Raw genomic sequence first — 14,069 nt, 5'->3', positions numbered from 1 at the left:
GGTGTGATGTTACATGTACGTATATTATACATTTGTGGTTATAGATGTGTATTCCTGTTATGACTCTGTCTTTATGGTGAGTATATGTAGGGTGAGAGTGGCATGAGTAACAGAAGGTTTGATGCATTACCATATCCCCTCTACTCAGCACTGATTAGGCCTCATCTTGAGTACTGTATCTGGTTCTGAGCACCACACTTTAAGAAGGATGCAGACAAACTGGAGAGGGTTCAGAGGAGGGCAACGAAGATGATCAGGGGACTGGAAACAAAGCCCTATGAGGAGAGACTGGAAGAACTGGCCATGTTTAGCCTGGAGAAGAGAAGGCTGAGGGGAGATAGGATAGCGCTCTTCAAGTACTTGAAAGGCTGTCACTGGGAGGAAGGCCAGGATCTCTTCTTGATCATCCCAGAGTGCAGGACCCAGAATAAGGGTCTCAAGTGACAGGAAGCCAGATTCCGGCTGAACATCAGGAAAAACTTCCTGACTGTCAGAGCAATACGACAACGGAACCCATTCCCTAGGGAGGCGGTGGGCTCTCCCACACTGGAGGCATTCAAGACGAGGCTGGACAGCCATCTGCCAGTGATGCTCTGATTTGGACTCCTGCACTGAGCAGGGGGTTGGACCCTTCCAACCCTACTATTCTATGATTCTATGATATGCGAGATGATTGGCTGAGTGAACGGGGTGAAGTGTGTGTGATATAAAAGCAGGGAACTGTGTTTGTGTAGGGCAGATAGGGTTTAGAAAAGGCAGGGCTTGTGATGAGGGAGGGTTAGAGACAGAGACAGGGATCAGGTCTGAGAAGAGTGAAGAGAAAGAGGTTGTGAAGAGGTTGTGATGAGACAGAGTGATTAGGATTTGTGTGGATAAGATGAAAGCTGTTATTTAGTGTTCAGCATCATCAGTCTGCAAATAACAATAAATACTTCTTTGTTTTATAAAATCCTATGCCTACAGCTCGTGGCCACATAGGGGCAACTGTACTAAGGAGAATCACAAAGGTGAGAGTAAAAGGCCACTGTGTCCTCACAGCTCGAGGATTAAATGTGTTGGACCAGAGGAAAGGTCCTGGTGGCAGGGTGGAAGGTGTTGCCCGTTGCTGGAAAGGCCTTATAGAAGAGGTATTCTCACTAGGGAAGTGTCAGGAATGCCACACAGGGCTGTCACCAGGATATGCTTCTGGAAACTCATGGGGTGGGAGCAATTTAGGGGAGAATGCTTTCAAGTTGTGAGGGATGCAGAGGGAAGGTTGGCAGGGAATATTTTGAGCACCCCCTCCTGCTCAAAATTTCAGCCTCCAATGATGCTGGCTTTGAAAAGAAATGCTTAATTACACAAAGTTGCATCTAACAGCTAGTTTGCCTCTGTTTAGGAATTACTGCATTTGGAGTTCGAACCACTTCCAATATATCCGTTATAAGATATAGAAGTTATTATAAGATATATAAGTTATATCTGCAGATATAGAAAAATTGTAGAAAAATTGCTTCTGTGCATACCATACATGAGAAGCACACCTCTGTGTATTTCACTGCCTGGACACATGGCAGGAAGCCCTGAGCGGCACCATAGGTCCTCACAAGATGTACACACAGAACTAGGCATGTCCACACCCACAGATAGCCATGTCCACACCCACCACACCAGATGCAGTAGCTACGCAGAAAAATCAGTCTCCAAAGGAGCTCTGACTGTTCTCTCTGCCCAGCATGCTGCAGGTTCAACCCCAATTCCAAGCCTGTGATCTTGGGAGGTGGGAAACACAGGATAAGTAACAACTGCCTTCGGCATTATAAAAGCTTAATATCAGGGGTGCCAGATGGTGAGGCAATGATTTTGCCCATGGGGAAAGGCGGGGAAAGAACACGGTCCAATCAAGGCAGAAATGTTTCAGATCAGGCACTAGACATGATGTAACATGGTAGATTTCATTGCTTCTTTTTATTGCCCCATTAATTAACAGGATAATGCTTGCAGGAGGGGAGTAAGAGGCAATAAACTGCTTTTGTGGGAATCAGCGAACTAAAATGGACAAGCATGGGAGAATTTAATTCAGGTGACCATTGTATCTACTACCGTGGGCAAGAATCTCTTAGAAGAAATGGAGTAGCGCTCATAGTCAACAAAAGGGTGGGAAAAGCAGTACTGGGGTACAATCTCAAAAATGATAGAATGATCTCAGTACGAATCCAAGGCAAACCATTCAACATCACAGTAATTCAAGGCTATGCCCCAACCACTGAGGCCGAAGAAGCTGAGGTTGATCAGTTCTATGAAGACCTACAACACCTTCTAGAACTAACACCAAAAAAAGATGTCCTTTTCATCATACAGGATTTGAATGTTAAAGGAGGAAGTCAAGAAATCACCGGGATAACAAGAAGCATGGCCTTGGTGTACAAAATGAAGCAGGACAAAGGCTAATAGAGTTTTGCCTAGGGATGTACGAAAGTCACTTACCTTTTCGCAGGGGTGATTCGCGGTGGGGGGGAGGCACTTCGCTTCTCCCCTCGAAGTTCAGGCGAGGGGGGGAGGCGTCCCGCCTCGCCCGGCCGAAATTCAGGCTGGGGGGGGAGGTGCCCCGCCTCGCCCGGCCAAAATTCAGGCCGGGGAGAAGCGCCCTGTCTCCCCGGCCGCAAAAGAAAAAGTAAACAAAAAACAAAAAAACCCGTGATAGGCTACGTAACGATTAACTTAGCCTATCACGGCTAGATTTCCAAAGTCAGCCGTGATAGGCTATGTTAATCATCACGTAGCCTATCACGGGTGACTTTGGGGGGGGGGAAAGCGCGTACGCAAATGGCGGCGGCCCATGGGTGCCATTTGCGTTCCTTATTTTGGCACGTCTAGTCTACGTAAAGATTTACGTAGACTACGGCGAAAATAAGGGAATGCTATTTGCGTTGCCCTTATTTTCACCGTAGTCTACGTAAATCTTTACGTAGACTAGACGTGCCAAAATAAGGAACGCAAATGGCGGCGCCCATGGGCCGCCGCCATTTGCGTATGCGTGTTTTTTTTCCCCAAAGTCACCCGTGATAGGCTACGTGACGATTTACGTAGCCTATCACAGCTGACTTTGGAAATCTAGCCGTGATAGGCTACGTAAATCGTCACGTAGCCTATCACGGGGTGTGTGTGTTTGTTTTGTTTTCACTTTTTTATTTTGTAATGGCGGCAGCGGTAGCCGGTCGGGAGACCGGCCGCCGCCCTCGCCCCCGCCGAACCACCGCCGGGACCTGCCACTGAGAGGGACATTCGCTGAAGGTAAGTCCCATCCCGGGGGGGGGGGCGGCGGAGAATTTCCCCAACACTTTCGGGGGGCCGAATGCCTCGGCGCTCGGCCTCCCGAAGATTCATGGAGAAATTCTCCGCCATCCCTAGTTTTGCCAAGAGAACACACTAATCATAGCAAACACTCTTTTCCAACAGCACAAGAGGAGACTCTACACACGGACATCACCAGATGGTCAATATCGAAATCAGATTGATTATGTCCTTTGCAGCCAAAGATGGAGAAGCTCTATATAGTCAGTAAAAACAAGACCTGGAGCTGACTGTGGCTCAGATCATGAGCTTCTTATTGCAAAATTTCAGCTGAAATTGAAGAACGTAGGGAAAACCACTAAACCATTCAGGTATGACCTAAATCATATCCCTTATGAATACACAGTGGAGGTGAGTAATAGATTTCAGGGATTAGACCTGATAGACAGAGTGCCTGAGGAACTATGGACGGAGGTCCGTAACATTGTTCAGGAGGCAGCAACTCAATCCATCCCAAAGAAAAAGAAATGCAAGAAAGCAAAGTGGCTGTCTGATGAGGCTTTACAAGTAGCTGAGGAAAGAAGGGAAGCGAAAAGCAAGGGAGAAAGGGGAAGATATAGCCAACTGAATGCAGAATTCCAGAGAATAGCAAGGAGAGACAAGAAGGCCTTCTTAAATGAACAATGCAAAGAAATCAAGGAAAACAACAGAATGGGAAAGACTAGAGCTCTCTTCAAGAAAATCGGAGATCTCAAGGGAACGTTTTGTGCAAAGACGGGCATGATAAAGGACAAAGAAGGCAGGGACCTAACAGAAGCAGATGAGATTAAGAAGAGGTGGAAAGAATACACAGAAGAACTATACAGGAAAGATCAGAATGTCCCTGATAGCCACAATAGTGCGGTCACTGAACTTGAGCCGGACATCCTAGAGAGTGAAGTCAAGTGGGCCTTAGGAAGCATTACTAACAACAAAGCTAGCGGAGAATATTCCAGCTGAGCTATTTAAAACCATAAAAGATGATGTTATTGAAGTGCTGCACTCAATATGCCAACAAATTTGGAACACTAAACAGTGGCCACAAGAATGGAAAAGGTCAGTTACATTCCAATTCCAAAGAAGGGCAATGCCAAAGAGTGTTCAAACTATCGTACAATTACGCTCATTTCACATGCCAGCAAGGTTATGCTCAAAATCCTACAAGCTAGGCTTCAGCAGTATGTGAACTGAGAACTACCGGAAGTAGAAGCTGGGTTTTGAAGAGGCAGAGGAACTAGAGATCAAATCGCCAACATTTGCTGGATCATGGAGAAAGCAAGAGAAATCCAGAAAAACGTCTATTTCTGCTTCATTGACTACGCTAAAGCCTTTGATTGTGTGGATCACAACAAACTGTGGCAAATTCTTAAAGAGATGGGAGTACCAGACCACCTTACCTGTCTCCTGAGAAACCTGTACGAGGGTCAAGAAGCAACAGTAAGAACTGGACATGGAACAACCGATTGGTTCCAAATTGGGAAAATAGTACAAGGCTGTATATTGTCACCCTGCTTATTTAACTTATATGCGAAGTACATCATGAGAAATGCCGGGTTGGATGAATCACAGGTTGGAATTAAGATTGCCAGGAGAATTATCAACAACCTCAGATACGCAGACGATAGCACCCTAATGGCAGAAAGCAAAGAGGATCTAAAGAGCCTCTTGTTGAGGGTGAAAGTGGAGAGTGCAAAAGCTGGTTTGAAACTCAACTTTAAAAAAACTAAGATCATGGCATCTGGCCCCATCACTTCCTGGCATATAGAAGGGGAAGAAATGGCAGCAATGACAGATTTTATTTTCTTGGGCTCCAAGATCACCGCAGACGGTGACTGTAGCCATGAAATTAAAAGACGCTTGCTCCTTGGGAGGAAAGCTATGGCAAACCTAGACAGCATAGTAAGAAGCAGAGGCATCACCTTGCTGACCAAGGTTCGTATAAACAAAGCTATGGTTTTCCCAGTAGCAATGTATGGCTGTGAGAGCTGGACTATAAGGAAGGCTGAGCGCCGAAGAATCGATGCTTTCGAACTGTGGTGCTGGAGAAGACTCTTATGAGTCCCCTGGACTGCAAGGAGGTCAAAACAGTCAATCCTAAAGGAAATCAACCCTGAGTGCTCATTGGAAGGACAGAGACTGAAGCCGAAACTCAAATATTTTGGCCACCTAATGCGAAGAGAAAAGTCCCTGGAAAAGACCCTGATGCTGGGAAAGATTGAAGGCAAAAGGAGAAGGGGACGGCAGAGGATGAGATGGCTGGATAGCATCACCGATGCAATGAATATGGACTTGAGCACGCTCCGGGAGAGAGCGGAGGACAGGAAGGCCTGGCGTGCTATGGTCCATGGGGTCACGACTGAACAACAAACATTTGAATGAAATTCAAGATGTTTGATAACAAAAAAGCTGTTTACTGAAAGGACATTTCCAGACAAGGAAAACATTCCACATATTGAACAAAGACCAAAGTGGAAAGAAAGGCATACATAAAAGCAGGTTGGGGTACGCATGAAATTCTGAATTACATACAGATTTAACTTTTTCTATATGAGCAATAAAGGAATGTATTATTTTATTTTTTTCATTTTCTCTCAATAACAAAGTTGACACATACAATTTAGAAGTGATTGTAGAATCAGAGAAATAAGAAAACTGTAGCAACACACTACCTGAATGTGCAATTCTAGTGCAAACTCTACATGCCCAATACTTGCAATTAGAGTAGCGACCAATTGTTTCATGGCAGAAGTGCCAAAATGGACTGCTTTGGGATGGGGGGCCCTTGGATAGAATAGGCTGATTCATGAGCATCCTTCTCCTGTGGTTTTTTTGGCCACTAGAAAATGGTGCCTTTTGGTGGTGGTGTGTTTGTGACACTGGAGGTTGGCTCTCAGATTCTTAAAAACTGAACTTGATATAATGCTGCCTTTTTTGTCCTTATTTTGACATCTTGCAATAAAAATTTAGCATATTTATTACATTTCTATACAGCCCAACAGCCAAAGCGCTCTGTGCAATTCACAAGACAAAACTTAAACGCATAAAACACAGTAATATAATAAAACATAATATAAACGCTTTAAGTTTTAAACAGAACAAAACCAAAGTAAAAACCAGAGTAAAAGTCATAGTGCAAAGATCTGGAAATGCACTAACATTTTTTTTTAAAAAATGGAATAAAAAGTCTGGTAAAATGAAAAGGTCTACCATACCTGGCACTAAAAAAACGCACAATATAGGTGCTAGGCTGGCCTCTCTGGGGAGGGCATTCTGCAACTGGAGTGCCACCACTGAAAAGTCCCTCTCCTTAGTGGCCACCCATCTCACCTCATTTGGAGACTGTGGGCCGGTTCGCACAACACGGCAGCCCAGCATGCGTTCATTCATCTGCGAGGAGCTGTGGCGCATGCTGGCTGCCCTTATGACAATGCAAGCCCTGGCTGGGGGTTGCTGTGGCTTGTCACGTCATCCGAGCCTGGGAGGCGGGGGGTGATTTGAGAGTTAAACAACAAAACCAACCGAATAAATCGTGTATATCGGAAACAATCCTTCAGGTAAGTACCTGAATGGAAAGGTGCAAACTCTCTTGTGGTTTGGAAGGCATCCCTTAATCCGAGATGTGTATTAGGGCTGGCTGTAGGTTGGCAATGCTAAAGAGAAGGCATTCTCCACATGGTCAAGGCACTTTCTTCTTCATCTTTGCTTCACACGTTCTAGAATAGAGTGGTACCACTGAAAATATGGTCTCACTTGCCACTGCAGCCCATGAGTGTCAAACACACCCACCCACCTGCTTCACACGATGTAGCTATTCCTGGATGAATGCTTGAATGTAACAAACTCTTGCACTTTCACAGCCCGCACACCATGGAAAAGGCTGCTAGAACCTGCTCCCTGGCATACTACCTTACTATATGCAGGCAGACTCTCCATATAAATGGGGATCCTTAACCAGGCCATATAAACGCCCGTGGGCAATCGACAGATCATGTGGTGCATTCGGAAGGCTGAGGGGCGTGAAAGTAGGCCTGACTAGGCCTCTTGAGTAGTTTGGTTCAAGCAACCAACGCAGGTGCCCGACGGGACTGGAAAACCATATGTGTGTTTGACAAGGAGAAGGTAATTGTGAGTTGCTCATTATAGGCAGGAAATTCTCTTTAAGGAGTAGCTTAGGGCCTTAGAAGTAAGAGATAATAATGTAGCTGTACTGATAAGACTGTTACTGAGTACTAATTGGTTTCTGAGCATGCGTAGTGTGTTTTCTTTGTTCTCCAAGTTTCAGTATGTATAAAGATGCCCTGATTTTCTTTTTGATCAGACTCGGCTCTTGGCTGACTCCCACAGCTGGGTGGTGCGCTAATACATTTCTGACAGTTTAACCTAACCTGCCTTGGATGTTTCCTTAACAATGGCTTCTGTCAGCCAGTGGAGGACTGTTGCTGTATACTGCTCACCCTGCACTGATTACAATCCCAAATGCTAGATTTCTGCCCCAGACACTTAAAAAATGGCACATAGCAAAGACGAATCAAACAGAAATGTCCCCTCCCTACTTGGGGCATAAATCAGCCAAAATAATACTCTTTCACCTCTTTACAATGAGAATAAGTATGTGCAATGAGCTTCCAGAAAGAAAACAACGTGGCCCCTGTAATAATAGCAGCAAAAACTGGGGAGAAACAGGTTCTCAAAAAAGGCCCAATCAGGTCGTTAAAGAATTGACTAGTAACCATCAGGCCCAAGGGTCCCACTGAATTTATACTTGAGATCTGTGTATCGTATGCATATGTCACAGACATACCTCTATATAAGAATAAAGTTGCCTTAGTTGTTTTTTTGACCTGTACCCCATCTTTCGACCAAAAATGGCAGACCTCAAGGCGTTGTGTGAAGTACTGTCTTTATGCACTAATTTTTTATGTGTAGCTTGAGAGGCATTTGATGATAATGTTACATACTTGGTGGGTTAAAATGGATTAAAGCTTAAGAACCACTGGGTTAACAATGAGATTGGACCAAGATCCTAGCTGTTATAGCTGCAAAGATATGTAGGCAATGCCTGTAGAAAACTCTGAAATCAGAAGGGCAAGAATAAGGGGGGGGGGAGTCTATCCGTTGCCTTGCATAGCTCCTTGCCTTCTCCAGTGACAAGCAAAAACAGAATAAACAATAAATATTGCAGGACAGATTGTGCAAACTTGCTTAAATTAATACAGATTCTACCAGTCAGAATTTGGAATGCCTGGGCACAGATTTCTCTCCATTTTTTAAACTCACAGCACACACAATCCTACATAAAGCATGACTCAGCATGTGATTCCTCAAGACTGTATAGAGAGTTTCCACAACAGCCCTTCACATTCCTGATGGCATATGTCACTGGTGTGGAAATTTTCCATCTATGCAATCTGCAATAGCCAGGTTATCAGTTGTGCTACAAATTACGGGGTGTCATAAATTCACCACAGGGATGCCTGTTCAAGCTGATTTCTTATGATAAGTGTAATGTCTTGTCACACCTCTGTAGTCTAGGCAGAAATGTTCAGGGTTCGGCAACAGAATCCTGTGCTGGCTTAGTCAGAAGTACATCTCTATGTTCAGTGATGTTTACTTCCTACTAAGGGTGCAATCCTCTGCATGTTTAGCTGGCTGGAGAATGCTGGGGGTTGTAGGACTTTTTTCTGTTTAAACATGCATAGGATTGCACCATCAGCGTGTTTAGAATTGTAGCCTGAGATAGGAACACTTTGTTTCTGTAAAAACAAGGAATTCCTTGGCACAGCAAAATAAATATTAATTTATTGTGACATGTTTTTATTGGCTCTGTGCAGAACTGTGCAATACTTATGACTATCTCTTGTGTTTTCTTGACCTTTTGGCCACAGTGACCTGGTTCGCATGATCACCACGGCTTAAGCCACGGTGGCTTGTTTAAGCTGTGGCGTGTGCTAGCATTCGCCGGGTGCCATTTGCCTAAATATCCGCCCAGGCACAGCTTGTTGTGCCATCTGCACCCAGGCGGCTGGCTGGAGGGGAAACAACCCTTAGGTAACCCAACAACAGGCCAAGAAATCACAAGAGATAGTAAAACTGTTTCTCACCACCACTCCCAATTCACATGCATGTATGTATACCAAACAATCTTTCTAGATCTTTTGAATGCCACAATAAATGTATTAGTCTTTAAAATGCTACCAGATTCTTTATAGTCAAAGGAGCGGGCGGGAGGCGGGGGTGGGGCGGGGCGGCGGGACCCTCTCTATATGCCCTTCATTTTCCTTTAGAGATCCAGAATAGTAAAAGTATGCCATTTGACTGATTCTTGCTGGAGGCATCTGAGAATCAGACAAATCTTACAAACAGTTTTAAAGCCCCCAGCAATTCAACTAAACTGCAATATTTACCCCATTTTATTCTCTGCCTATCACCAGCATTACAAGCAAAGCTTTGATTCCACATTTTATGATTCCATCTTTTATTGTCTTAAGCCCAACTACAGCATGTGTTTCCAGCAGATTATCTCTGGTAATCACTTTCTTTTCTGCAATGGAAATGATCTGAAAATTGCTCTTTGATAACCAAGGATGAGTTCGCTGAGGCCATGCTGCACAAAAGCTAGAATTGTGCAATTATCATTTGTAAAGAGAAACCGTTATCAAAGTAACTGCGGGGGACAGCTCCAGGACTTCTCCCGTAGTTGGGGAAATTTGAAACATATATTTCTCACACAGGAAGTTTGCTATAAACCCTTCTGAATAATTCATGAGACTTGATTTAACGTTACAGTTAATTCTGGCATTTGCTGCCACAAAACAGTACTCTTAGGGTACATCAGTTTGGGGGCAGGGGAAAAGAGGGTGGCAGTGCAGAACTAAACTCTGTAAATATAGTTGGGGCGGAATTCCAAACACTTGGGTAACAAGGCCTTTTGTTTGCAAAAAATCTTCCTTAATGAAAAACAACAACCAGCTGTTCACCTACTGGAGGGAGCACAAAAGAGTGATGCATGCTCAAACCTATAAACCATTTTATTCCCAACTAGAGGTCATTTCGCACAGTAATGCAGAGGAAAACCTGGCCCATGCTTCCCTAACTCACATCCCTGTATGACAGACGTGTCACATTTACACCTTTTTAATACTTAGCATCTATATAGCGCCTTCAGTGTTCAAAGCACTTTCCAGATACAATCACAACAAAGCGTTTTGTGGTACCTAAAGACTTTTACCTTTAGACCTAAAGACTACCTTTACTATGCCACAGGATTCTGCTGTTTTTGCTGCAACAAACTAGCACAGCTTCCCCTCTCCTTCACTTTGACATTCAGAGCACGGAGCAGAAATCACATCGCGTCAACGCCCACCACAGGCCTTTGTGACAGCAACCCCCCCCCACCCCGGAAGATGATACATAATCACAGTAATCCTGGCATCAGTTTTTTTTTTACAAAAAAAGTCAGGCCAGTATTATTATCCCCATGTTGGAGCTGGGACTGAGAGAATTTGTGGCTGAAATGAGATTTGAACAAGCAGCCTCTTGGATCACAGTTCATTCTCGTCATCACTTCCCCCGATGCCCTCCAGACGCTTGCCTGTTTATTTAATTTCTATCCCACTTTTCTGCCAAAAAAATGGTGCTCAAGGCGGCTAACAATAAAATACAGATTAGCTAAATATTAATGAAATAGCATAAAAACAAATATATTAAAACACAATTAAAAACAGAACTATAAAAGAAATAAATAGCACCAACCAATTAAAACCCCATTCAGCAACAGACCAGCTTATATGCCAAAAGCCTGCCTGAATAAAAACATCTTTGCCTGCTGGCAGAAGGACAACGGAGAGTGGGGCAACCAAGCCTCTCTCAGCAAGGCGTTCCAGAGCCTGGCAGCACCCACCAAGAAGGCCCTCCCTCTGCCAAAGATCTTAAGACCCAGGCAGGCTCATATGGGAGAAGGCAGTCTATCCGTTGCCTGGTCCCAACCGTATAGGGCTTTATTGGTCATAACCAGTACTTTCAATTGTCCCCAGAAAGAGGCTGGTAGCCAGTCAAGCTGTTGTAACAAGGGAGTCATGTGGTCCATTTCACGGGCCCTGGTCAACGGTCTGACTGCAACATTCTGGACCAGCTGAAGTTTCTGAACAAAGGCAGCCCCACGTAGAGCATGTTGAAGATGTCCAAACAGGATGTAGCTAAGGCATGTGTGACCGTGGTCATTCAGACATCTCTAGGAACAGACGCAGTTGGGGCATTAGGCTCAGCTATGCAAACACACTCCCGGGTGCCGCTGAAACCTGGGCTTCAATTTGTTTGCCCTCATTCACTCCATTACCAACATCAGACACCAATTTAGAACTAGAACATCTCCCTTGGATTCAGATGGAAAGGGGAGAGTTTGGTGTCAGCAGAATACTGCTGGCACCAAACGCCAGTGCTCCTGATGTTTTGGATTTCAGTTCCCATCAGCCCCAGTCAGCAAGGCAAATCGTCAAGAATGCTGGGAGGTGTAATCCAAAACAACTGGAGCGCACCGGGTTGGGGAAGGCTAACGTAACATATATTAGGGCCCCTTCTGACACTATGTTTGAGAATATGGCTGTGAGACCCAGTTCCCTGCTTTCCATTTGGGCAATTGTACCTGGTGTGGGAGGGGAGGGCCCTAATGGCCTCCAGCTACAGAGCTGCTGCAAGTGCCTACGGAAGCTTTCCCCAACCTGGCACCCTCCAGATGTGTTGTGCACTACAGGCCCATCATCCCTAGCTAGCACCAGGTTGGGGAAGGCTGGCCTTGACACAGAGAGGAAGGCCAGGGTCTCTTCTCGATCATCCCAGAGTGCAGGACCTGGAATAAGGGGCTCAAGTTACAGGAAGCCAGATTCAGGCTGAACATCAAGAAAAACTTCCCAACTATTAGAGCAATACAACAGAACCCATTACGCAGGGAGGTGGTGGGCTCTCCCACACTGGAGGCATTCAAGACAAGGCTGGACAGCCATCTGTCAGAGATGCTCTGACTTGGATTCCTGCACTGAGCAGGGAGTTGGACTTGATGGTCTTGTAGGCCCCTTCCAACCCTACTATTCTATGATTCTATGAAAGGGTGCCACTCCATGTATTTGGTGCATGTTGAGGATGAAGAGGCTGATGTATGTTTTCCAGTCTGCTGGTGAGAGGAGCTTCTTGACGGAGAACACCCCAGGCAAGAGCTAGGGGTACAGTGGCCCAAATGAGGGGGCTTACCGAGTATTGGTAAGCGCCCTTGGCATGGACCAGATGACTGAGAGGACTGTATATGAAAGGACTGAAGATATGGGCTTCCTGTGGCTCTTATTGATATTCACGCTCATGGGATTTTCTGCTGCCTTATTATGATGCTGCTGCTTTGACAGAAATTGAACTTAATTGGTTTAAATTTTAATATTTTGATGTTGATTTATTCTTTTGCTGTTTAAAATTGTAGTAACATAGATTAGTTACTGAAAGCTGTGTTAGCTAAATGTGGATTAGTTTTGTGATAATTGTTCTTAATTTATGAAAGGATGCTATACGTTTATGGGAAATTTAATTAGAATGTTTGTTAGCCAGCTAATGTAGATATAAATATTACAGTTATGAAATGTGTTTAATAGATTTGGTATATTTATGAATTTATACAGTTTTGTACCTATATATTAGTTTGTTTTAATCATCATCACATCTATTACTTAACCAACCATAATGCTCTTTCAATGAGCCACTTTGAGCATAATTATGGAGAAGTGGCATAGAAATACACTAATAATAATACATTTGCAGCTCATTCCTGCATTGCTTGGGTAATGTCAGAAACTCCACGCCACATGGTGGGAGTCCATGCTGCAGTTCCTTCCTATGCCAGAATAACCCAGGAAATGGGGTGATACAGGATATAAATAAGCTACCAATAAATAATCACCATCATTAAAATAATGTAAGAGCTCATCAGAGAAGCACAACAAACTCTAGTATACCCAAACCCTTTTGATATAAGTTTTACCAGCTTCCCCCAAAAATAAACTAGGCAAGCCAAAGCATACCACCACTAAAACGGCCCTGCTCCAAATCACCAATTTAACCTCTGACAGCCATTTGATTTGGAAGGGCCCACACCTCAGTGAAGAATGCAAGCCTTGCACGGAAGAGTCCAGATTCAACCTCTAGCATCTCCAAAGGGATCTTGGTTGGAAGGGCTGAGAAAGAGCCCCACCTGCCAATAAGAGTACACTGGGCTGGGCTAGACAGGTCTGATCAGCTGTCGTAAAAGGCTGCTTCATGCGAAGGGATTCATTTTCACAGCTATGGATAATTTGATTTCATGAAGTCTTCCATGAAGTAATAGTGGGTTGTCCTTCTGAGTGGCATATTCCAGTTCCCTTTCTCTTTATTTTCAAGGCAATTGCTCACCAGGTACAATTCGAGAACTGAAGATCATGGGATAGAAATCTATCAGTAACCCGACAAAAAGATTTATAGGCACTAGAGTGCTGAAAGAAGGAGTGCCTTTGGGTGACCATATTAAATTCAGGCCAAAGACACAAGCAAGGTTGGAACCAGTCATTTTGTTGAAAATGCTTTCCTGTGACACCTGGAAAAGGAAATACATGCAGATTATTACAGATGCACTATAAAACACAAAACATAGAAGGCCAAACTGTCACAGCTCAAAACTGAATTTCGGGAACCATCCTATATTGCCACATTTACACTCTCTTCCCACCCAAAAAACACTCTCCCCA

The 14,069-nt window shown here is 44.4% G+C and overlaps 1 protein-coding gene across 4 annotated transcripts in view; it reads right to left on the bottom strand.

The window, feature by feature from the left end:
• Positions 1-9,774: 9,774 nt before the first annotated feature.
• Positions 9,775-14,069, bottom strand: part of ARHGAP8 (Rho GTPase activating protein 8) — a 65,888-nt gene continuing 61,593 nt past the window's right edge. For all 4 annotated transcript variants that reach the window (XM_084811262.1, XM_084811264.1, XM_084811263.1 and 1 more), the window contains one exon: positions 9,775-13,918. In XM_084811262.1, coding sequence (XP_084667388.1) covers positions 13,721-13,918 — 198 coding nt within the window. In that variant the 3' untranslated portion in view covers positions 9,775-13,720. The remainder of the gene's footprint in view (positions 13,919-14,069) is intronic.

Source organism: Heloderma suspectum, chromosome 7 (assembly GCF_057233095.1).
Source record: "Heloderma suspectum isolate Gila_16-S chromosome 7, 16-S_ref, whole genome shotgun sequence".
Classification (NCBI taxonomy): Eukaryota; Metazoa; Chordata; class Lepidosauria; order Squamata; family Helodermatidae; genus Heloderma; species Heloderma suspectum.
This window is presented reverse-complemented; position numbering and strand designations above follow the sequence as displayed.